Here is a 25,802-nt window from a genome sequence, read left to right as displayed (position 1 = left end):
GCTTAAACAAGGTGAACTTCATCTTTGATTTCAGTTCTCTCTACAGACTGTTTCCATCTCTTACCACTAACTGTGGTGGTCTAGCTGCAGTATGTCAGGAGATGGAAGATCTAGGCCCCAAAACACTTTCTTGAGTTGAAAAATGAAAGAGAGAGAAAATTCAATTTTTAATTATGTACAGGCACAAATCCAAGTGTAGGTAAATTGAATCAGCAGTGCTTCAACGGCATGCACTCCTCAGGGCTGGGCTCACAGGCACTGTTTATCCAATCAGATACTATATAATCTTTAACCACTGTCCTATATCATCCTTGAGTGCACCTCTGATACAACAGATCACTTTCTCTCTGTCAGCTGCTCATCATCCTCCACTACTGCTGACATTCTTACCTGCTGACTAGAGTATCCACCTGGAGAAACAAGCTTACATTTTAAAATTGTACCCAGAGTATCACTCTCCAGATATCCAAACACAGACTATTGCCTGACACTTCATTACCGGAGATTTTTTCCCACTCCCATTACTGCTTGGAAACCCTTCTCCTTGCAGCAGCTGTCTTAGCAGCATGTCCTCCTCAATGGAGTAATGAAGACAGTAGTAATACCTCCTGTAGATCTGCTATTACCTGTCTCTTTGCAGGATGGCCAATGATGGATCTTCTTCTCTGGTCCTACTACTGCCCTTCCTATGTTGTTGGCCCAAGTACCAAGGACATAATTTCTGTGAGGCATCAAGTCCTCTCTCTCCTGCTTAGAGATCATTTTCCCTCTCTTATGATCAAAAGACAGGGGACTTCAGAGCTGGCCGCTCAGGCAACAGGTACAGGCTCTGACCAAATTCATTTAGAACCCATTAAAGGAGGCAGGATGTTAGAAACAAAGAAAAAGAGGATGCATAAAAGTCCTCATACCATATTTATCCATGTACATAGAATGGCTGTAGGCACCCAGTCATGCCAAAATACAAAATTAGAAGCCTAATTCTAGGGGATCTTTTTTTAAAAATCTTGCGAGGAATGTTTGCTGTCTTGATTCCTCTAATTATGTGGCTCCCCAGGGGCAGTAAATCTTTTAACTACTGGGGACAATATCAATTGTTTTTAATCAAAGCTACTAAAATGATGCTTTGCAGTGAGGGTTATACTGCAGAACTGAAATATAGCTAGATGTCTTAGGAATGCTTAAACACTAAAAGGAATTCTCCCGCTTCTCTGTTCATCCTTAGAAAAGGTCAGAGGGAAATGATCTTTTCTCCCTGCATCATGCTAGGCTTGTAATCTCCACAATAGAGAAAATGTGCTTGTTGAAGAATAAATGTGCCCAAGACACTCTCCAGGGAAAATAGTCTTCTATTAGGCTGTGCTTTAGAGATACTAAGCAATGTGAAAATTTCTCATGTGAGAAGACACAATTTGGCAAGAATCTCATCCCACAAATGTGAAGGGATTTGTCTCATGCTCTCATTCCTCCTTCAGTCCCACTGACTCTTCCAGAAATTTAACTATAATCCCCTTCTTCTATGGTGAATGGTATGCTTTGCCCACAGGGGAGCATAGCATTGTCCTCTTCCCACAGAGTACAGGTAGAGGTTTTAGGTAGAGGAACATGTAATAGGAAAGAGTTGTCTTGTATTCCTTTGGTTTAGTCAAAAGACTCCTTCCATGCCATTAGGAAAGCCATATTTTGCTATTGGCACAGCAATAGCCTAGGCCTTCTATTAAGGTTCTTGAGATCAACCCACCACTGCCCGTTGTTTTGGTAACAAGAGAGTAGGAATAGAAATACAAATTTTTAAAAATAAACAATAATAAAACATTTTCCTGGTACTGCTTACCCGCTAAGTACACCGAGAACCAAGTTAAGTACAAAAAATGACCCTATGATGATTAGTGTAACAAAATAGATCCAGGGCCAGTCCCTTCCTATGGCATCATTGACCTGGAAGAGTGGAATGATAATTAGTGAGACAAGCTCAGATTCTGAGCACTGCAAGGCTCCAGCCAAAGAGATCCCAAGTCACCAGCAGTAAGATTTTCAATAGCCAGTTTTCTGGAAATTTATGACAGGTTGACATTAGAGATTTTGAATGCCCGGAGGTTGAATTTCTTTGTCAGAGAATAACACCTCTTTTGTTACCTGTACTGTTACTTGAAATGTTTGAACATTTTGTCAAAATATTTGAGAGCTGATGTGAAGTTTCCTTGGATTCAGATTTTTAATCCTTCTGAAAGAGTCCTGGTGACAGGGAAGAACCCTTATTATGGAGTCTTGCCCTGTAGCATTGGAAAAAGGACACCAAAACTGTCAGCTTACCCGCTCAACACACCAAGAACCAGATTTAGAACGAAAAAGGATCCAAAGATGACCAGACTGACAAAATACACCCATGGTAACTCATAGCCCATAGCGTCCTGCATCTGGAAAGACGAAGGAAAGTTAGAAGACAGAGAGGGAAAGCAGAAATGATTAGGCAAAGGAACAGATGGAAAGGTTTGTAAACAGAGCCTGTGGTTGGTTTACACATAATCATAGCAAGTGTTTCTGTATGTTCTTTCTGATGTGACTGCTCCTTTGCTTTTTTATTCTAGCTGTTTCCTTACAGGCAGTGGTTAATATAGGCTGAGATACAACCATGTGCCATATTGGCACTTCTTTGGATGGTCAAAGCTGTGGACTGTCACTTTCTGGAGTTAGAGCACCACAAGGGTCCATCCGATGACTTCTAAATTTCTAACCACTGCACATACATATGACTCTTTGCTGCCAGTGAAAATATTGCTAGTTTTTGCTAAGCATTACCACAGTGTGTTGTCAGATCACATTTACTTCCCATGTGTAGCACAGGTACACGTACCTCAGAGAGAAGCATGTGGTAACTGTGAGCAAATACTGATCTTTCCCTGGCAATGCTCTGGTAATCTTCACAGTATACCACAATGAGCGCAGTAGCTGTTTTTGAGGAAGGTCCTTCCAAGGCCCACCACATTCTGACCTGGTCAAGTGTTTTCTAAAGCTTTCTCACAAAATTCCTTTCTCTCCTTGAAGGATGAATCTCTTCAAAATGTGATTCTTACACAACTGAATACTCAGAGAATTTGAGACTGTAACTGAATGACATGAGCATAGAGGTCTAGCTTTCACACTACTGCAAGCATCTGGAAATGAAGCAGGCAGACTATTGTTTTAGCACAAGAACCTGTAATTATGTGTAGAGCAACTCTAGAACATCATAAGATATTGTATATATTCTAAAAGCATCTGATACATAAACACTATTTTATCTTGAAGTCTCCTTCAAAGTTCAAAATTTTGGAAAGTTGCTGGATACCTTAATAGAATCTCACTTTCATGATGGTATCAAAAATATCAGAGTCCCTTCTTCTTTACTTTTCGTAAACACTTATCGCCTGAGCCAGACATAGCATCATTAAAGAAACAGATGGTGGTTAACACTTTCAGGAGCACTAAAATGATTTATGAATGTAAATTGCAGACTTGAAAGTACCTAAAGGCATAAAACAGCCTAGGTTCCTTTGTTTTTCATGCTTTTGAAAATTTTATTGTATGTTGTCCTCTCCTTCCAGGAAAACGCTCTCTTCTTTGCAAACTAAGCATTTGTTATGATCACAGAAGAAATATGCTTCCATACATGGGCACTGAGACACACTTCAGGAGAGGCAATCTGACTCAAGATTCATAACAACTCAGGAGAGGAATTTCAGACCTTCAGTAAGACAAGGCAGGAGAGTAACACTATTAAAATCAGTTCTTTGTGGATGGAAGTCCATTATCCATTTTTCTTTCAAAGTACAGTCACTAAAGCCCTTGTCTGGCAATAGTCCACAGTCAATAGGCCGATCCAGAACTCTACCACAGGTCTCCTTCAGCTGTGACTGAAGTAGACTCATTAAAAAATAAGCTCAAAATCTGCCTCTGTGAAAACAGTTCATCAGCTCCTTCCTCATAGGATTAATACATTTGGTGGTCAGAAGAGAGTACCTGAACATCTAACATTCCCTAAGCGTATTAACCAGCTTCCCTTTTAATACTTTTGTAGAATTGCTCAGTTAGTTTATAAATAATACTAATTATTCTTTATGTTTGCAAGCCACATTTCATCCCACATGACCAAAAACTAGACACCTCTGGTGTAAAATACATCAGTACTTTAAAGAGAACAAAACATCATAGTATATAAAGATGGAAGCAAATATTCACCTGAAATCACAGCGGAGAAATCAGGCAGGCAAAATGTAACTGCCCAAGCTGGAATTCAGTAAAGAAATGAGACTTAACATCCTCTCTCTTCTCCAAAGAATGCCACTATCTATATAAAGCAATCCACACAAAAAATGACTATGGATAACTTTGAAAAACTGCTGTAAGAATTTACCAGTGCAGGCACAGTGATGACTCGTCTTCCCTCTAATTAAGATAGATGGTGATTAAAAAAGCCTCAGCTGTATGGTATTTATCTATCAACAGGGTTTCTTTGTCAGCTGGGAAAGTAGAACTTCTCAAAGCTGTGCTACAAGTGAATCCTAAATAACAAATGCCAGGTACAGGATTCAGGTGCATGCCTGGCTGTCTTTTGTACTGCTCTAGCACAAAGAAATTTCCAGATGGCAAGCAGCTTCCATCGTGGCCTGGTAAAGTACATAACTAGAGTATAGTGTACTCTGGCTATTCCCAATGCCTGCACAGTTACACAATGATTGTACCAGCTAGCATCGACATAAAATAGACCTGCATTCTGGTACAGCAGGGCATTTGGGACTTCTGAGACTGAACGTCTAGGAGGTTAGCTTTTCATCTCCTTCTTATTGCCCAGTCCTGTATGTAACAGAGAAGCTGAGAGGCAGAGACAGTGATAGCTTCTCAAGTGTAGAGAAACCATCTGTATTTGGCAGACAGCTGAGTCTGTGTCTCTGTTGCTGGACTTCCTAGGTTTGGTGTTTTCAGGTCTCATCTTCTTTAGTAGAAGTTGAGATTATTCCACGCATTGTGGGACTGAGCCACAGGTGACAGGAACATATGTTATGTGTCGATAGAACATTAGGTATTTATTAAATTATGTTAAAAACCCCTTTGATAAGGAAACAGTACACTGTGAGCTTACTATTTGCTCTTGAAAAACATCTGCAGGAGAAATGCAGAGATATAGGCTGTTTGGCAGAAGTTAGGGGAAAAAAAAAGAAATAGACTTACTCAAAACAGTAACAGCAATGTATCAACATTTAAGAAACATTAAATTCTTGGCTAAGATTGTATCCTTCCAAATATCTGGAAATGCTTCCTCCAAAACAGAAGTATCCTAAAGTCCAGGATGGACTGTCCTAACTGAACAATGCTCCCATACAGATAACATTAAAAACCTTGCACTTGTGTTTGAGTGAAACTGCTTCCTGGAGACTTATCATCATTCTGTGAACATGTAGCTATTAATCATATGTGTATGCATACGCGTCCTGTCGACTGCAGCTGGAGGCTTTCACAGCAAGCATAACTTAGGTGGTAGAGCTGATTTTTCCTAATTATGGTGTTGAAATGGAGAAGCTGCAGAGGGTCATAACAAGATCAGAAGAAGTGTTACCATTTGCACACTACTGAGGACAGAAAACGTGGTCTGCAATAGGTTACCTCTCTAGGATGGACAGTACAACTCCTGATACACAGTTCAGCTCTTTGGTCACTGAGTGCAGTACTTCTCCCTGAGTGTTTACTATTAAGCATATGAATCTCAACAGAAAGGTGGATCATCTTCCAAATTTACCGTTCTGAACAAAGACTATCAGCCAGTGTAGGTCTGAATTATAATATACCAGCTACAGTAGTCAAGGTGATTGCAACCTGATATCAACTTCAGCATGTATGGGACAATTGTTAGGTCAGCTGGAAGCACAGCATTGGTAGGAATCTGCAGATGGTCATTTATAGAAATAATTCCACTTTCTGTGTCAAACTGCCTGACCTTTTACAGCTCACATCTGAACACTCACATCTCACTACTCTCAACAGTGAGAAAGTTGGTACGTTTCTGAACATTAATGCATCATCTCTCAGAGACCTCAGGGTTAAGGATCTTAGATTCCTTCTCATGATTTGCTACATACCCTCTCTGGCACTGTAGGGACATCATTTTGGCTTATTATGTTTCAGCTTTCCAATCTGCAAAGCGGGATACTACCTTAACTTATTGGTACTGTCAAAGAAACCATTGAGTGTCATGACAAAAAGAGGGTGTTTCAGCCTATTTGAGGTCTGATGGACCTTGTGTACTGGGGAAGACCTCTTCCTTTGCCAAGCATCCTTAACTGCTATCATGACTATAGCATTTCAATGTCCAGTTGAAGGCTTTTCTCTCAATGATACAGATAATCTCCTAGAAATAACATCAGGATTTTTAATTCTGTAGTTCACAGTTTCAGTAGGGGCCAAGGAATAAAAGTCTATTTATCTCTATAAATAGACCTTTGTGCCTATGTCTTCTGGTTCTTCAGAAGACATAGGTGAAGGCATATTGGTAAAGCCACAGGAGATATGCATGCCTTACTTGTTTAAAGATTTTTTTTTTCCCCAGGGACAATAGTCTGGCACATTTTGCAAGTACCTCATTCATTACACAGACATCATGGTTCAAAGCTAATGTTAGAGGCATATTATCTATTAACATAATGGTTGAGCATCACCAAGCATATAGTGGAGGTCTTTCAGTCACTTAATGGGAGGGGTAGACACAATTCACTAAATTTTGCTGACTTTACAATTCACACACCCACACCCTGACACTTTGTGGGAAATGTCTTTCAAAAATAACTGAAAGTTACAGGAAAAGTTTAATCCATCATAGAAGGGCAGCTGTCACTGGAATGCAGCAAGCTGAAGAAAAAAATTAAGTGTGTCTTGTTCAGTGCACAATACTGGAGAGCTGCAGCTTAATGGAAAGTAACTTAGGTAGGACACCAGGGCTAGGCTTCTATTTCTTGAATAAATTGCTAATTGATTTCTAATGACTATAGAATGTTATGATAGCTTTTTTAAAATACAAGTTAAGTGATTCAAGTATTCTGTAATGAAGTGTATAACCTTTCACGGAGTAACATTAATCAAGAGGAGCAGAGTACTCAGTAAGATTAAAGGGCAGTAAATCTGGAAATTTTGTGAAGAAATGCTATTTTATGCAGCCTATCTGTGGAATTCACTGCCTCAGGAAATGATCTAGCCAAATGTGATGGTTACGGCCAGTAGCAAGATCTCTAATTGAAACCAAGTCTTTCTTGTAACGATATAAAATTGGAGAATATTGGGAGCAGGAGACAGCAGAAAGAAGAGGTAACAATTTGTGCTGAATATATCTGCCTGCTTGAAGCTTTCATTTTGAAAACCATCTTTTTCAGGAAAAGTAATTAAGCACCTTCATAACTTTAAGGATGCATAGAAGTGATTTCCTCAGCTTAGATCAAAGATCAAATGGTAGCCTACTTGCAGGCATAGCTCAGGTGATACATGAAGGGCCATGCATATACTAATGTGAGATTTAGATATTTATCATTGATAAATTATGACGTAGAGAGGTTTGGATTAAAACATAAATTTTCCTTTTTCTCTCCCTCTTTCCTTCTCTTCCCATGAATATTTGGGTGAATGCACTTCATTCACACATATGCTCATGGAACTACAACTTTAAACTCTGCTTAAACGTTACTAGAAACTTTTTTTTAATAGGATGACGCACTGTTTTGTACTGTGAGGGAATAATGTTTTCTCCTAATTTTTTTTACTCAGAACTCAGGTACAAAAACAATTAAAATAAACAGAGGATGGAACTTCACCCTTCACAGCTACAGCTGTGTTGACAATACCAAAGGAAAAAAAAATCTACATTATAGACAGTCAGTAAATCCTACATCTCAGGCAAGGGCTATGTGGCCTAGAAAGGAAAGCACTCCTACCCTTCCATTATTTCATTGGCTTCCATTATATCTTCGTGATGCTTTCATGATAGTTAAAGCTTTGCTTTGTTTCTGAAACCTCACAGACTGACTAAAATGCTTTGTATTCATACAGCCAAGGAACAAAAAAGGTCTCATAAAACCAATGTAACCCTTCAGAAGTAACTAAGGTGGGGTGAAATCCCAGAAAGTGTCCGGATAAATTTGTCCAATGAAGAAGCAAAACTTTGAAAGATTCATTTTTCTACCTTTCCTCATGCTAGATATATTACATCAGTGGAAATAGCTGAAAACCAAAATATTCATCCCAAATGAGAAAAAGGATATTGCTGGCAGTTCCTAAGAACATCCAATGAACAACTGTAACTGGCAATAGCATGATTTTTAAGGCTGCTTTGCAAACAAAAAACAAACTATTTGTTCAATAAATCATTCTCTTCCGGTTATCTTCTCAACTGCAGAGCTGATTTGGGCTTAAGAACACCTTGGCTCTGCAGTCCTTGCAGTCCTTGCCTTGAAAGCTCTTGCTAGTAGTCAGAGCAGGCAGAGGACTTGTGATGTGAAGGTTTCACTCCTTTCTTTCTCTCAACTTCCTCTCCTTAGAGATCTAAGACATCTGACAACTCTCTCTTTAGCGGTCATGCACTTGAACAACTCATAGGTAGGTAACCGGACTGTGACACAAATAAACCAACCCCTAAATATGCAAAAAATTACTATTGTTGGTTAGCTCTGGTAACAAATCCTGCACACTGCATTTTTCTCTGAGCTCTAAACAGTACACTGCTTATGTTATACTGTTTTTTTCATGTAATACTTGTGATAAATACATTCATTATGCATTTTACAACTTATTGTGAGCCCCACTGCTTACAATATTGATTTTAACAAAGAAATTACTCATTGTTATTTCTAGCTTTTTTACAAAAATATAAATGTTTAAAAGAAGCCCCAGAAAGATTTCAATTAGGTTATACAGAACTAAAGGAACAGTAAAAAGGGACACAGTACTAAAATTTACTTTCTAGGTATGTTAGGCTCCATGAGCACTTTTTCCAACCTGTGGGGCAAACTATGGGATTGCTTCTTTAGCTCTGAAATCCTGCACATCCTGATCTGCTGATTTTTTGGAGCCTGAATGGTGTGAGGCTGGTGCATGTCATGTTAATACAGAAATGAAGAAAAGCACATTTTTACTTGAGAAATTCCTGGCTGGTCTCCACATACACCTCAAGTAAGTCTATACACAGCACATATCCATCTGACTTCACCATTCACAGAAGAAGCAAGAGAAGGATCATTTTTCCTATTATCCATCATATATCCTTAAAGCCGGATTTAGACTTAGTGCATTATTATCCTAAGGATGAAGATTCCACCTTGCAGATCCTTCAATATTTAAAATCTAATTAGTTGTCTTTGCTTGCTTTGTTTTTAATCCAGTACTCATGTGCGTGCATAATTTAAGGCATACAAATAATTGTATTGAAGTCAATGGTCAATATTAGTGTTACCAGCAGAAATGGGCTGCTATGCATAAGTGCTTTGTTTGAACGTGATGGGGCACAGGACTGGGAGAAATATATGATAAGGAGCTCATTTTCTGAAATTCCCTGGGAAAAATTAGAAGTTTAGTGTACATAGTGACTAAAAAATGACAAAAAGATTTAAACATTTCAGTCTAGACATTCTAGTGCTCCATGAGAAGTATTGTCATTATCTTGTCAACCTGAAATACTCTTTCAGCCTTCCTGAGTTTTTAAGACAGGTGATAATGAGTTAGAATTTAAGGTCTCAGAGCTGACTAAAGGCAAAAGGACAGAGATGGGGGTAAAAAAATACACAACTCCAAACCTTCTAATAAGCAAAATTATAAAAGCTAAAATAAACTAGACTTACTTTTATGGACTTAAGAACAATGGAATAAAATTGCTTCTGAATGGCTTAAAATATAAGCAAAGGACTCCAGATGCCTTGTTCTTATTCTGGGTAGAATTTCCTTCTACGCATCAACATCCTAATAGTCTTAAAGGGACTCCAAGCCACAGTTGCTCCTTATGATTGTTCTGAAATACTCCGCATTTTGTACCTGGCACTATCAGATGGATGCAAAGGAAAGACTGGAGAGTTCAGCCCAGCTTCAGTCTGAACTAATGACACTCAAAGGAAGGAGCAGCACTTGATCTGTTGCTCCTGTTAAAAATTATGTTTTGACAATCACATTTCTTTCATTTTGAAGTACTGAAGGAGAAGGCAAATCTTTAGCTCAGTTGTTCTCTCCAAGCACTTATTTTTAAGGCTCTTCTTCCTGCGTTACCTCAATTATGGAATTTTACAAATTCCCTATGTGCATTCTATATGTATGTATAGACACTTATAACCTTTTTTCAGAGTGTCTTCATGAGAAAGGCAAGACAGAGCTGAATACAAGTGCACAGGGATCACGAACCAAGGCAGAGAATGCTCCAGACAGCTTATTCTGCTACACGGTCACTGTAGGATAAAAGCAAATAACATAGGCAAGATTCATCATACGTGGCCAGTGGGAAGAATAATAAGATACCTATGTGTACCTTGGTTCCCCAATTGTTCTGTATGCTCTGTAGTGATGTAAGGAGAAAATTAAAATTCCACTCTAAGTTAGAAATATTGGCAATTTGTACAGAACTCTCTGCAGGAGATAAACGGAGCCATTAACTGAGAAAGGACTGCCTCGATGAGGACAACAGAAACATCAAGGGAAGAGATTAATTTGCAACAGAGAACCCTTGAGAAAGAATCAAAGAAACTGCAGCAATGGAAGATGAGTCCAGAAGAGAGAAGGGGAAGGAGGCAGATGGATCTGAGATGACGAAGTCTGCAGAGGTTGCTTCTTCACCCCTTCTAACAAAGAATATGTTGAATCTGCTGTAAATGTCCTCACCCAAGTACACCTGCTCTGATCCAGGTGAACAGTAATTCCTGGTTTATTTTAGAAAAACTTTTGGTATACCTATAGTTCATTGCTATGCTGCCTTATCTCCCTGACAAGAAGGTGAAGTCTCCAGAACGGACCAAGCTTCCCACATAGCACTATGGAGAAGACAAGAGAAAGCAGTACTGGGCTCAACCTCAGAGTCATGACAGCACACACTCCTGCAAAAGATACACCTTGACTGGCTTGAACTTCTTGGGGAGACTGTGTAAAGGCAGGAGTCCTGCAGAAGAGCCCTATCAGGCTGCTGCAACTTGTGCAAGAACAAGGCTAGAGCGAAGGTCTAGAAGCACTACCATATAACCATGTCAGCTGCTTGATAGCGAAGTGAAAACATGTAAACCAGCTGTTTGAGCTTCTCTGAAATTATACGCAGTGGAATGCCATTTTGGTTATATGAACTCCCTTCAATGAAGAACACATAAAAGGTGTGAAGCAAACTGTATTTGCTCTTTGTTGCATACAGTATGCGGGAAGTGCCTTGCTACCAGTAGAATTTGCCAAGCTTATTTCTTTGTAACAGCACTGAGTCATGTTTTCATCACTCAGTAAATACTGGCCCCACCTTTTCAAGGATATGCACGCTTTCTCAGCTGGGAAAGACTGTATAAAGTCTGAGACATATAAAAACCCCCAAATTTCAACTACCTAGCCCCAGATTACTGATACTGCATGCTGACACTGAATCCTTCCACTGTGTTTTTTAGCCCCCAGTATATAATCACTGGACTCCACAACATTATTACATTCTTTGGTAAAGTTCTATGTTCATATTTGAGCTCTTTCGGTTTGGGTGCACATTGTTTTTTGCAGTCAGCTGTTCTTTAACAGACTGAGCTATTATGGGAAATAGAAGGTCTCTGTCTGAGAGCTGGAAGAGAATTAAAACTTGAATTCAAATGCCAGCAGGTCAAAATGTCTGTGGCACACAAGGATTGAGCTGAAATGTTTTTCTACTGCAAGCTTTTTCTGTTGAAAATGCTTACTGATCCCATACTTCTACGGCACAGTAGTTTGTGCTTGCTGGAGGGTAGGGCTGCAATATTGACTTGTGTGTTTACTACTGTCTTAATTAAATCTGTAATTTTAAATAGCCTTCACCCATGTTTCCTGTATAACTTCAACTGATGGCAAAGGCCACTGGCATTTGACTTCACACTTTTCATTTCAAAATAGAGGAAAAAAAGTTAGGCTCTCCCTTCACTTAAAGAAAACAGCAGTGTTGCTGGGTTTTGTTTTCACAAAGTTGCAACATTTATTAGCGCTAGTAATGTTTCAAAGGGTCATGGATTACCATGGCAAATCAAGTATCTGAAAAGTGAATTGTGCTGACAAAATCTCAGCATATTAATTTTTGTTAGTGCAAGTACCACTGCAGAATTCCTATAGTCAACTATACCAGGGGAAGGAAAACAGAAATAATCAGGAATTTGCACCTCTTCCTATCCTACCTGTACTCTTTGTGCTTTCTTGTGGGACTTCTCTGTTTTTTCTGTGAAAACTGGAGGGGGCTACGTACCTCTGCAGCATGTTTGGCCATACAGGGATTCTGAACTCCCACTGAAAACATTAGTTACACAGCGAGAATTCCTTACATCAGAGACAAATTCTGAGCTCCAATAAGCCTCCTGCTTTGCCACCTCACTCTCTTTCTCCAGGATTAATACACAAAACAGAAAAAAAAAAATTAAATGTATTTCATTTCAGTTTAGCACAGACCATGTTACCCAAAAGTGAAATATTGAAATACATTTAGAATTGTAGAATCATAGAGTGGTTTGGGTTGGAAGGGACCTTAAAGATCATCTCGTTCCAACCCCCCTGCCATGGGCAGGGACACCTTCCACTAGACCAGGTTGTTCAAAGTCCCATCCAACCTGTCTTGAACACTTGCAGGGATGGGGCATCCACAACCTCTCTCTTCTTCCTTACATGTAATCTAAATCTACCCTCTTTCAGTTTAAAGCCATCACCATTTGCTGCCAAGTGATAAAGCAACTCAGATTCTAGAGTGTGCTGGAACTGCTGCACTTTGAGGATGCAAATAATTCCCTCTAAACTATTCCCTCAAAAATTTTTTGATGGTTTGAGGTTTTTGTTTTTGGTTTTTTTTTTCAATGGTGGCTTGGGTCACTCTCTGTCTGCATTAAGGCTGACTGTGTCATACAGGCCGTCTGGGAAAGAACAGGCCATACACTGACCCAGGCAGAGCTCTTGAAGACACTAGGCTCAGACTGAGCAGGTCTTCAGGACTTGCCACAAACATAGCCTAGAGTCCAGTATGCCAAGCCCTTGCTCTTGATCCTTTCTGCTTGTTGATATAGATGATGACTGGCAGATTATTTTCCCTACCTCTTCCCTACTCAACAGCTAACATCAATAGTGACATTACTTTTGCCTTCTTATTATTACACTACTCTTCCTGACTCCTGAACAGTAGATCTGCTTAGAGGAGATTCATGTCACTGATCTATCTGCAGTGTTCTGCCAAAGTCAGGTCCCTATACAGGTAGCAGCACCCATGAAAGTTTTCACATGATCAATTACATGAGTGGGTTAGCTTGTTGGGTGAATTTGCAATTTGCAGAAATGCCATGTAGTGACCTCCAAAAATTATTTGGACTAGTGTGACTTAATCAGGATTTGAATTCAGGCCTCCAGAGGCAAAAGTCAGAGCTTTACACGAGTTGCTTGTTCCCATGTAAGTGTGTATAGCTTTTTTCCCTTTAAAAGAAAAAGGTTGATCTTTGAAAAAGTCATCCAAAAGCCCAAAGGCTATTTAGCCACAGGGCTGATAGTTCTTTCATTAGAGCTACTGCAGCAGTTCCATCTCTTACTGCTGCTCAGTTATTTAAAAACCTTTTCATCTTTTAAAGGCTTTGGATATTCACTCCAAAAGAATAAAGTGCTGATTTCAAGCATGAAAATATCCCCTAGGATGGTGGGTTTCCAAATCTAAAGATTTCATTTCATCTTAGAATTCTGGGCTATCCCTTCCTGCCTCTGCTTATTTTGTATTTACATTTGCATGGCTGATTATCCAGAAAGGATTTTCTGCCTGTTTTACTGTATTGCTGTTTTATAACTGCTTCTATTTATCTCAGTGCAGACTGATAGCAAATTCCACCACAAGTATATCAGAACAGCACTGATTGCTGCATGCACAGGAATACACAAGCACATACTGTTCATTGATTTACATAGTCAATTAAGTCCTTAAAAATAAAGATAATGAAAAACAGTACTGTAAGCTGTAGATAATCACTGCCTTCTTTAATAAGTGGAGGCATGACTGTCAATTCTTTTTTTGCACTTGATCAGTATATCCCAGTTTCCTTTGTAGCCAGTTCCCAATCTATGATATTCCTAGAAATCCATTCTACATTTTAAATGATGAATCCAGTTTTCAATTGTGAAATCACACCCCAAATTCTCAAATATCTAGAACTCATAGCACACAGCTAATAAACCTTCATCTGATAGACACACTAGCCACTCACGGATATTGCATAAGCACTAGAGGTTCACTGGAGAAACTACTGTCAAAGAGCCTGAATGAAGTGCAACTGCATTATTGGCAGACAAGACTGCCCCTTCTCTTTTTCTTGTGAGTCTGAGTTTTGTGGTAAATATTCCTCTGATTGAGTCCTAAACCCTTCATTTTCTACTTCTGGTCACTTTGTATCTTTAAGGAGATGTGCCCAGTATTGTTTTTAGGCCTCCAATTTGGGTGCAGTGCAGAAGATTGGAGTTAGAAGGAGACAGTTCTAGAGGAGGTCACAGGTGCAGCTAAACTATACGGTTATGATGGTATGACCACCCATCATACTGAGCCCTCAAGCCCTGCTCAGGCAGAAATCCCACTGAAATCAATGAATAAAGCCAATATCAGTGGACCAATTCTCTTTGCAGGCAGGAAAGACTTATTATTCACAGTAAGATTGGTGAGGGTTTAGTTATATTGCCCTTTGTCTTGAAAACAAGATGTTGAAACAAATTAAACTCAAATTAAACATGAGTTTTATAAATAGTTCTAGAGCCACCATTTGTGTTCTGACCTTGGGCATATTCCCCTGTCTTTTTCTTTCCCAGGGTCTAGATAATGAACCAAAGTCTGTTCTTTGTGAATTTGTCTAGCGGATATGGGTCCAAACTGACCAACTCTGAAGATGATTGTTTCAGCAAGCAATGATCATCAGTTCTTGAAAAACTGGTAGTAGGGCCCAAGCAGTGTACCCACAGAGGCCCTCAAAATCCTAAGTCATATATAAGTGTCCCAGTAGCTTAGCTCTTAATTTTATAGCTCTGGGATAAAAGATTAAAATTAGGAAAGGTCTCTGCGGTGATTAGACAGCGGCAATTAGGAAACAGTCTAAAGAAGAACAAAAGAAGAAAGAATAGAGAAAGGGCAACAGAAATACAGGGCTATTGAAGAGGTCCTTCCCACGCAGGAGCACTGGGCAGAGGGTCTCCATTAACACCTCCCCATAACCAACCCGAAGCAGCTTATTTTTAATGGAGAGTTTCTTTCCATATAGAGCAAGAGGACTGAGAGGTCCAAAGTTGAGGTCTGAAGGGCTCATGAAAACTTCATTTCACACCATAAGTGCCTATTTTGCTTTGAACAAACATTCAGCAGCAGGTTTTTGTGGCAGGTGGCAACGAGCAAGTCACTGCTGTTACTTTCAGAGCAGCAGTACAAGCAACCAAGACAGTTGCACGTGTAGTTGTTCATGAGAAAAAGGAAAACAGATTTAGGTCAGCATTTATGCAAATTAAGTGTGGACACTGCTTTTTCAGTGCATAAATGCTGTGGCCCTTCAGTGCTCTGAACTATGGGCCCTCTGCCCTTACCCACCACTATTACAGCAGATGGAGATGAAATAACCTCTGCAATCACAGAGATGGGTTGCTCATACTTGTGTGCTTATTCTTTGTAAATTTTTCACATCCATGCAAATCCCTGCCGAAAAGATGATTAAAAAACCTCAACCCCACAACAATAAAAGCCCAGCATTTTCTTGGAGAGGTGGGGGCGGACGGGGAATAAACACCATGGAAACATGTAGACAGATATATTCTTAGAATCAGATCATTCTCTTGTGTGGAAAGCCTTACTAATTCAAGCCTAAGTGCTGCAAGAATAAAGGGTTAGAAGGAAAAACACAGCTGGTGAAAATTGGGGGTTGCAGCTCTGCGTTTAATGTCTTCCACTTTGTGGCAATTTCTCTGTATTCCTCACATCATCTTCCTCATTGGCTGCAACAGGCTGTGGGGGGATGAGAAAAGCTCAAAAGATTGTCAATGCTGTCAGCAAAGTAAATTATATCTGTTGTCCAGTTTGTTCCATTTTGATTTCATGATGGGAATTGTAAGGGTGTCCGTAAGCTCCAGTTTCAAGCTCTTTTAGTGACTTGGAAGTACGATCTCACAGATTCAGACATGGAAGGATCTTCCAGGACAGCCTGTTTAACCCGCTGCATCTATATATGCTACTCTATGCTGTCCTTGGGGATGTCATGCTTCCGAATGTTTCCACTGATTCAATCTCATTACATTGCGGCTCTCGCTACATTGTGGTGGCTCTACTGCAGTGTTTTAGATTACTAAAATGTCTTCTTGCCTAGGGGCTGGGCAAGCCTACCAAGGATTGTTCAGTTAAATTTGAGGGAGTCAGCTTGTGCACCAGTTCAGGCATCTCTTCCAGGGACAGGTTAGCACCCTGGATCTCATCCAGACCTGGCTTTAGTCCATCTACACTAATACCACACTCTTTAGTTAACAGTTAGAGCCTTGAGGTAAACTGTCCCTGGAGGCACAGCATGCTATTTTCAGAGATTCAACCAAGTATTCTGAAGTGTTTTCCAAATGGGACAAAGCCAATACTCCAAAAATGACGGCAGGCTCAAGGCTGCTCATTATTAATAATCATCAAGCAGAATTACTCGATCCTAGAATTCAAGCTGTAATGGGCAAGCTGTACACAGAACATCTCAGGACCAGGTTCTCCACTACCCAGCAGTGTGAATAGCCCAATGCAACAACATATGGTTGCATTTTGTATTTGCTCTGCACTCTGTTTTCATTTATATATACGATTGCTTAGATGCAGGGGTGTGGAGAGACCAGATATGTAAAACTGAGGCTGCAGTAGGCAGTTTTGCATGCAATGTCACCAAGCTCCAGCTGCAGAAAGCACATTTCACACAAAGATGAAAGCCTTTCTAGAGACAGGGCACTGTCCAAATTGTATTTAACTCAGAAGCAAAGCTTCCCCTGAAGGACAGTAACAAACTGATTAAAAATAATTAAAAAGAAGCCCCATTAGGGAAGGTTGAAAGAACTGAATCTGCTCAGATTAGAAAAAGATTAAGGGAAGACAACAAATGCCTACAAATACTTAAACAGGATGTTACACACTGCACAGGGATTAATTTTCCTCCTTAGTCAACAAGACAATAAGAAATAACGGACTGCAGCAGAGACTGATTACAAAATACCAAATGACTCAATTTGTAACATTTGGATTTGCATCTGCTGCTGGAAGTTTCCAAGACTGAGGGGTCTTCAGAAATGGGCCTTGTTGCCTGCACAAGGGAGCAAGCAGCTAATGCTGGCTGATCATACATTAAGGAGAGTTTTGAGAATAAGAAGTTCAATCTTTCTACAATGCGTAGGAAAAATTATGATGTGACGTATCGTAAGAGGTGCCTGTCTACTCAAATGATTCTGTGAACTGACTGCACATGAGACAAAGCCACCTGGCAGCTGTACTGGGAGAAAGTAAACCTTGTAAGACTGAGGCAGTATAGGAGCTGTGCTCCTATAAACACTTAATGCTCCCTTCAACAAAGATCAATTCTTCAGCAAAGAGTCAACAAGGTTGTTTTGCACAGATTTTCATCCTGTCCAATACAGTTACTTCACATTAAAAAATTGGCTCCTTGTAAGTAAGTAATTATCTTACCTGCCACTATAGCAGTGTCAAACTGTTTTCCCTAAAATTTTTCTTTCACATTTCAGAAGCAGCCAATCTACTCACAAGTCTTATCTGCTGACTAAGAGAGGAGATTGGAAAGTGTATTGATCTTATTGATGTCAAGTCCTTCTAGCGAATAAAAGTTTATTGCTTTCTTGTCTCTGATTATCTTTTTGTGAGGATGTGGGCCACAGGCTGGGAAATAGTACTCCATGAGAGAAGAGACAGGCTTCACTACATGGGTGAAAAGCCGGAAGAGGCACAAGGGGAAGCATGAAGAAGGAAGCAGGAAACTGAAGGTAAAATTTGAAGAGCTACTAAGTGGATTAGGAGTCCAGGGCTTGTGGAAGGTCATAGAGCTTTATAAGTTTTAAACATGCAGGTTTAACCTTGCAAAGTGTGGCACAAGACAGACATAGGTTTCATGAAATTACTAGTATATTTTTCAGGGCAACATGCTGAAATGTGCTAAGCTCCCTCCATTCCCACTGAGAGGAATGCAGAGATCTAGGTACCTCTCAAAAGATATTTTTCAGAAAGTAGGAAGATATAATTGAAAAGCATTTATAGAAGAGTTCAAACCACGGGAATTACTCCATTGCCTAAACATTTCCGGCCAAGTGATTCAGCCCAGAGCTTTATCTGTTGTTCTGCTGAGTTTTAGGTAAGGCTCTTATTTTCAGATTTAAGGAGGGAGCAAAGAAAACTCTCTGCATCCACATATATGTCCTTGGAAGACTATCACAAAAGACGCCAAGGCCCTGATTAGGCACCTGCAAGTCCTCATGTTGTACACATGACTGCATGTGGAAAATCTCAACAGCATGATCAAGATTTTACAAAATAGAAGGTGAGACCTTGACCTTTTGAAATTAATTGGAATTTTGACCTTGACCCCAGAAGGAGCCCAGATTCAAACCTTGGTATGTACCCTGAATTGCAGAGGACCTAAGAACTTAACAGTCTGCTTGAACTTTGAATGCTCAGCACTTTTAATATCAACCCATTAGCCTACATCATTAAGTTTAAGGAATGACCTCTGCAAATCATCACCTAAAATTTTCAGCTGCAAAACTGTCTGATTTACAGACATTTTCTTATATCCTTCTGTACTTTCCTTTCAGTGTAAAATGGACAACCAACTCTATCTCAGGATTTAGTTGGAGAGAGGGGATCTTTAAGTCTGGATTTCTAATCTAATTAGCTGTGCAGATTTATTTCCTAATAAAGCAAATTTTAATTTCCATGGCCTCACTATGGATCCAGGTGATCTTTCAAAACGTTATCTACTTGAGAAGAGAATAGCCTCCTATCTCTGCACTCTTGTGGAGATGCAGCATCCAATGGGTTGTCTATGAAAAGTCCACTCTTCCTTGGCTCAAAAGGCAAAGGCCAGGGAGTAGAGTTATATATGAGTCAGATTTCACTAATGAGACAGTGGCTCACACTAAGTTTAAAATATATATATACATATCCTACCCTACTTACTAAATTTCTTTCTTCACTCTCAGAAATTGAAATGTTGCATCTTTTCTATTCTTTACTATCCAGAAGTACTCTTCCTTTTGATCTCGCTAGCTCAATCCAGAATGCCCTTTTCATGGACATTTAGAGACATTAGAGACATATGTTTCTACATATAAATATTAAAGCCACAACGCTTTTTATAAGTGTGCCCTGTAGTAATTGCCCAATCAACATCTGCCCCCAGAGTAGCACAGACCTCTCTGCGGAAGGAAATATGCGTCACATCTCAGATACCTTCTTTACCATATGGCAAACACTGATCAGAGCCGACTTCTATCCACTTTGTCAATATAACTCAGAGGAAAAAATTCATATGGGACAACAGTACTCTTAGGATCGTTTACAGCAGCTTAAGAGTATGTCTGTCAGCTCAGGTGTTCAGGTGCTTACTCAAACTTTGTATTTCATGGCCTTTAAACATAGGTGATATGTTTTTTTCTTTACAAACTAAATATCCTCCTCTTCAATTACTAAAATTTTATCTGCAGTGCTGACTCTTATCTTTTGTAATCTTCTCTAGGAATAACTGGGAACTGATGATAACAAATATTTCTTTTGTTTCCAAAGCAAGCTTTCTATCAAAGCCATAATCTAAAAGGCTAGCTATATGGATGCCCCTAAAAATGACCATCAATCTGCATTAATTTAAGGTCTCAGTTCACCATACTGTCTCTAAAGAAAAAAAGAAAAGCCCAAGAAATCAGTGAAAAAAGCTGGCTGAATACCAAACAAAAGCCAACAGCTAAAATCCAGGTTGCTGCAGGGACGCCATAAAAAAAAAAATCAGACCATCTGCAGCAGTCATGGTAGAAAATCATTTAGCAGTGAGTACATGCTTTTGGCTCCTGTTATTAGATAACTGATAACTGAGTTCTGAATGATTCACATCCAGTCATGCAAATGACGCATGGACCCAAAAGTGTGGGGATTGGCAGGGTCTTTCATAACACGTGCCTTTGGAGAAAATGATGATAACTTGTGTATAGGTTTCATGATACTAAATGGTATACACTGCCAAAACTATTTTCATGTTTATTTCTGATACCTTTTACTCTCTCCTGTTTCCCCTGAACTACCTATAAATCCTCTCAATCACACAAAGACTGGAGGAATGTGAGCTAAATGTGATAAAAAGACAGGTTTATTATATATAGCCATAGTTGAGCTGTGCAGTAGTTTTGCCCAGTTCCTTTTCTGACTTAACTTCTGTTCTTCTTCATTATTTTATTAATCTAGACCCTCTTTTCAAGTAAAGGCAATTTTTGTGCTCTGAGACCCAGCTCCCCTTGTGGTTTGATCTCTGCCCTTTATCTCAGGCATTAGAGGGAAGCTGGAGTCACAATTCTAAACTAAATTTACGAGGATAAAGAGACAACTGCTAGCTGTTCCACATAGAGACTATAGCAGATAAGCTACATCTTCAAAGGGAAATCTTGTAAACCCGAACTCACTGGTGGGTAAAAGGCAGCTTCAGGCTTGTGTTTAAGAGAGAAGCTGATATTGATTAACAGTGCAAGCTGCCTCAGCCCAGGTTATCCTTTTGTGTGCTTTGGGTCATCTTGAGTTAAATTCCATCATGCATTGCAGCACATCCTACCATCTTGGAGAACGAGGTGTCATAATATGTCAGTCCTCAAAGTTAGTGAGAGTCCGTGTTAGCCTTATACAGATCGGACTGAGCTGTGTGCGAATTAAATTCCTGGACCATAACATATCACTGCAAAAGGTGATGGCAAGAGCTGAATCCAGAAACGTGTTTATATCTGGTTTACAGGTGAAGGCTAAATCTGATTTTAACTCCTATAGTATAATTGTATTGCCACCGAATTTCCCAGCACATTAGAAATTACAAGGTAGAAACTAAAGCTATTGAAACTTCCAGAATTAGGGTAAAGGACAAGATGAGACTGCATTTAGATTAAAGATAATATGTTTCATCTAAACATGATCGATACCAATATCAGAGTTATGATAATTTATTCTAACATCATTATGATAAAAGTCATAATCAGGAGTAGTGCCGGCATGAAAAGGGATTTATGAGGCCTTTCTTATAAAACCTATGAGCTGATCAGTGTAGTGCCTTTGTAACATTAATGCCATGGGTAAAGCACATAGTTATCTGTCGCAAATACTTCTACATCAGTAATTTGGGGATGTACGAGATATTTCACTCCTGCAGAGAGGGTCTTTACATGACATTCTACTCAACAAAGATACACTGCAAATCTTCAAACCAATAAGCCATGTGCCATCTTTCAACATTAAAATATTGATGGAAAGTCAACATTTACATTTGATTTAACTGCGCCAGATAAACCCTCCCATTTTACCCACTAATATTCTGAGTTAATTAAAGCTTCACCCTAGCAACCACGTCTTCACTGTATAGAACAAGCAAGGAAGCTGAAGGCCTGAAATTTCAACATAGCCATAGCACATGAGCAGGCCTTTCAGCTTATCATTTTCGGATACGTACCCAGTACAGTACATCTGTCCAGCCCTCCATTGTGATGCACTGAAACACCGTCAGCATGGCAAAAGCAAAATTGTCAAAGTTCGTAATGCCGTGTTTAGGTCCCTCCCAGCCTGCCTTGCACTCCGTGCCGTTCTGACACTGCCGCCCATGTGCAGACTGGGGGGCACAGGGAGATGGATCATCTTCTGCAGGTGTATCTTAAAGGAGAGGAGGGAGAAAAAGGAGGTGAAGAGAACTAATTGCTATTTGACATACTGATAAGCGAGTAAAAGATATCTGCTCTTAACAAATACATTTTGCAGTGAATTTGACAGATTTCTCTAGGAATACACAAGCAACTGTATTAATTTCAATGGGCAGAGGGATGTTTTGTTGTGCTTCACTTTCTTTTTGTAAAAATAATGGCCAAGCTGTCAAATTTTACAGTCAAAACTGAGATGGACATTTTTTTAAAGCATACCCTTCTATGAGGAAGGAATCATGCCTTTCAACGTGAGAGGGAGCATTAGATCAAGTCTATTACATTTCTTTAGGCTGCATGTTGTGACCAGTGTTTTCATTCCGCAGTCACTTGGCATCTGGGTTAATCTTGGAAGGGAACTGCAGCACTGACTGGCGCTCTGTTGAAGGAGGCTGAACCTCTGCAGCAGACAGGCTCCAGTGCTCTGGAGATAGGTTGATATGGTGCTGGGCCACTGCTAAGTTCAGCAGAGAGTCTCTGAAGCTCTGCTTTTTTGGAATTTAGAAGCTGTGTGGCATTTTATCAATAGTCCGGTGGCACTCAGAAGCTCTAAAAGACTACTGCTTGATTATCCACCTTCTGTACAGGTGTTTCCAAAGATCTGAGAACCCATATAACAAGCATGCCTAAATGTTTTGGTATATGAAAAATGCTACAGAAAACATATTTATAAGCACAAAACCTCCTGCAATAGGATTTTTTTAAATATACAGATTTCAGAGCTCAGTGCTACATTTATAACAGATGCAGGTACGTGTGTGGGAGCAGGTAATTATGTTTGTTTCTCATCTTATATGGAAAAAAAAATGTAATTTTCCAAAAGTTATGATCACATTCTGATCATTAAAGCATGCCAGAAACAGCAATATTAGAATTCGATGCTGTAATGTAAATAATTCCAGACAGTATGGAGAAAGATATATACACTTTGAAGCTCTAAACCAGAGTGACAATTCATTATAGTTCTAGCATTATGTTCAGAAAATGAAATCTGCCAATGTTATAAAAGCAGAAAATATAGAACTTCTGAAACAATTTCCTGCTGTGGAATATTTTCTTGATTACAATCCAAACTAGGTCCTAGGCATTGGCACCCACCACCACATGGGAAACCACTCCTGTTCAAGTTCAATAAATCAAAAATGCCGATGATTAGATGAGTGAGTGACAATACAATTGAATTATTTTGAAATTTGAATATTTCTTTCTGTCAATAATTTGAAAATTCTTTCCTGATGGATTTGGTGCAAAAAGTTTCTTCCCCTCAATATAATTTCACTTTCTTACTAGTTGTACTTCTAACCACGGTCACAGCTTGTGATTAAAAAAAAGGGTACTGGGCCTCAATTAGATATTCCTTTACAATGATACTTCTTTAAAATGAAGATGTATTTGTGTACAAGATTAATAATAAAATATAAGAGTTGTTCATTTCTGTGGTGACATCTCATTTGTAGCTCAGTCTGCTCGTGGTGAAATCATTACTTTAGTGTTACTTGAGCCTCTGGGAGATATGATAAAGAACTCAGGCTGGCTTGTAGTGCCAAAGGTCCACATTAAGTCCACTACTGTGTTCAGCAGGAACTGACAGATTTCCATGTAGCCTTTACAGACAGGCCAACAACTGAGTGCCCAAGACGAGCAAGCTAAACTGTCACCATTGAAGGCAGTCTCTGCATCAAAGGTGGTTCATATCCAAGAAGCAGAACAGAGGAACCACCACTGCGAAACCCCAAACAGGTACACAGCAGGGAGCAACAGCCACCTGTCTCCCGTGCCAGCACAAATGCTCCATTAGATATGGGGAAAGTCTCCCTGAGAAAATCTTTGTGTGTGCGATACAGTGTTCCCCTTACCTATCAGTCCCCCTTGCACATGGTAGCAGGTCTTATGCATCTTCCCCATAAATAACTCCAGTCCAATGATGGCATAGATAATAATGACAAACAGCACCAGCAGGGCAATATGCAACAAAGGGACCATGGCCTTGATAATTGAATTTAAAACCACCTGGAGACCTGTAGAGAGAACAGAAGGAAGCACTTATCAGCAAGAGAACAAAATTTAGAGAGGCTATAAATTGCACAGTAGTATGTCATTTTTATTTCATTCCCCCTCACCTAAACTCATTATCTTGATGATGTAAAGATGTACATTTACAGATCACCTCCCTCCAGAAGATCCCCAGCATTTCAGAAATTTACCATCACAGCCTGGATCACAGACTAAAGTAAAACAGGTATTACGTTACCTGTCACCAAAATACCACCACTCTGGGGAAGGGATATATTAGCTATTTTGCCTGTTCTTGAAAACGAGACCTAAGGTGTTCCCCAGACAGTACAGAGGAGAGTTAAAGCATGGGAAAAACAAAGAACAACCAGAACTGAAAGAGGACAAGAACAGTGAGACATACAAGAGGGCAAATGCTGGGATACTGCAGAGCTGCACCCCGGAGCATGGGGAGAGATGGCAAACTGAAGTCGTACCCCTACTCTGATTCTGGGTTCTTCCAGAGGTCAAGTCAGTCTCAGGCAGAGCCTGAGCTGCTGAAGGACCACCAATCCCATACTGACTGAGAGCTCCTGGCCCTCTTAGGATCTCCCTGCACTTCAGATCCACCTCACTTTACTTCAGTCTGCACAGAGGGAGAGTCAGAACCAGCAGTGCTGGTTTTGCCCAAAGATTTAGGGATCACTCTATAACAGAGGTTGTCCAGGTCCCTAGATAGGGGTATGTCCTGATTTCAGCTGGGACAGAGTTGGTTTTCTTTCTAGTAGCTGGTACAGTGCTATGTTTTGGGTTCAGTATGAGAAGAATATTGATAACACTCTGATGTTTTCAGTGGTTGCTAAGTAATGTTTAGACTAAGTCAAGGATTTTTCAGCTTCTCATTCCCTGCCAGCAGGAAGGCTGGAGGGGCACAAGAAGTTGGGAGGAGACACAGCCAGGGCAGCTGACCCAAACTGGCCAAAGGGGTATTCCATACCATGTGATGTCATGTCCAGTATATAAACTGGGAGAAGTTGACCAGAGGGGGCAGATCGCTGCCCAGGAACTAACTGGGCGTTGGTCAGAGAGTGGTGAGCAATTGCATTGTGCATGACTTGTTTTGTATATTCCAATAATTTTATTATTATTATTGTCATTATTATCACTATCAGTTTCTTCCTTTCTATCCTATTAAACTGTTCTTATCTCAACCCACGAGTTTTACTTTTTTTCCTGATCCTCTCCCCCATCCCACTGGGTGGGGAGGGAAGTGAGTGAGCAGCTACGTGGTGCTTAGTTGCTGGCTGGGGTTAAGCCATGACAGGGTACGAACAAAATACTATTACATGGCTGTTGTTAAGGCATGAGACTGGTATAACTCATAATCATGAGCAAGCCAAACATTTCCAGAATGGCCTGGGGAAGGTGACTTGTAGCCAAGTTTGCTAAAGCACTAAGCAGCTGTACACTCAGATGCAGTTGACTCAAGTTGCAGATTCATGGGCCTCTCTCTGTCTCCTTCTCATTTATAAAATCAAAATAACAAAGCCAGCCTCCTAAGCCTTTAGTAAGGATTTGTATTTACAAAGGTCTTAATGTTATTATTAGTGGTGGCAGTGATGGCCACCACTGTCACTGGCAGGTTATTAATGCTGGAA

The 25,802-nt window shown here is 39.9% G+C and overlaps 1 protein-coding gene across 12 annotated transcripts in view; it reads right to left on the bottom strand.

Annotated features, from left to right (window-relative positions):
- Window positions 1–25,802, bottom strand: part of CACNA1C (calcium voltage-gated channel subunit alpha1 C) — a 490,124-nt gene that overhangs the window by 150,134 nt on the left and 314,188 nt on the right. For all 12 annotated transcript variants that reach the window (XM_075051200.1, XM_075051188.1, XM_075051198.1 and 9 more), the window contains exons 6-8: window positions 24,009–24,170; window positions 21,912–22,108; window positions 2,314–2,417 (exon numbers count right to left, since the gene is read on the bottom strand). In XM_075051200.1, coding sequence (XP_074907301.1) covers window positions 2,314–2,417; window positions 21,912–22,108; window positions 24,009–24,170 — 463 coding nt within the window. The remainder of the gene's footprint in view (window positions 1–2,313; window positions 2,418–21,911; window positions 22,109–24,008; window positions 24,171–25,802) is intronic.

The sequence above is a fragment of the Buteo buteo genome, chromosome 19, assembly GCF_964188355.1.
Source record: "Buteo buteo chromosome 19, bButBut1.hap1.1, whole genome shotgun sequence".
NCBI lineage: Eukaryota > Metazoa > Chordata > Aves > Accipitriformes > Accipitridae > Buteo > Buteo buteo.
Note: the sequence above shows the minus strand (reverse complement) of the source record. Positions and strands in the feature narration are given on the sequence as shown.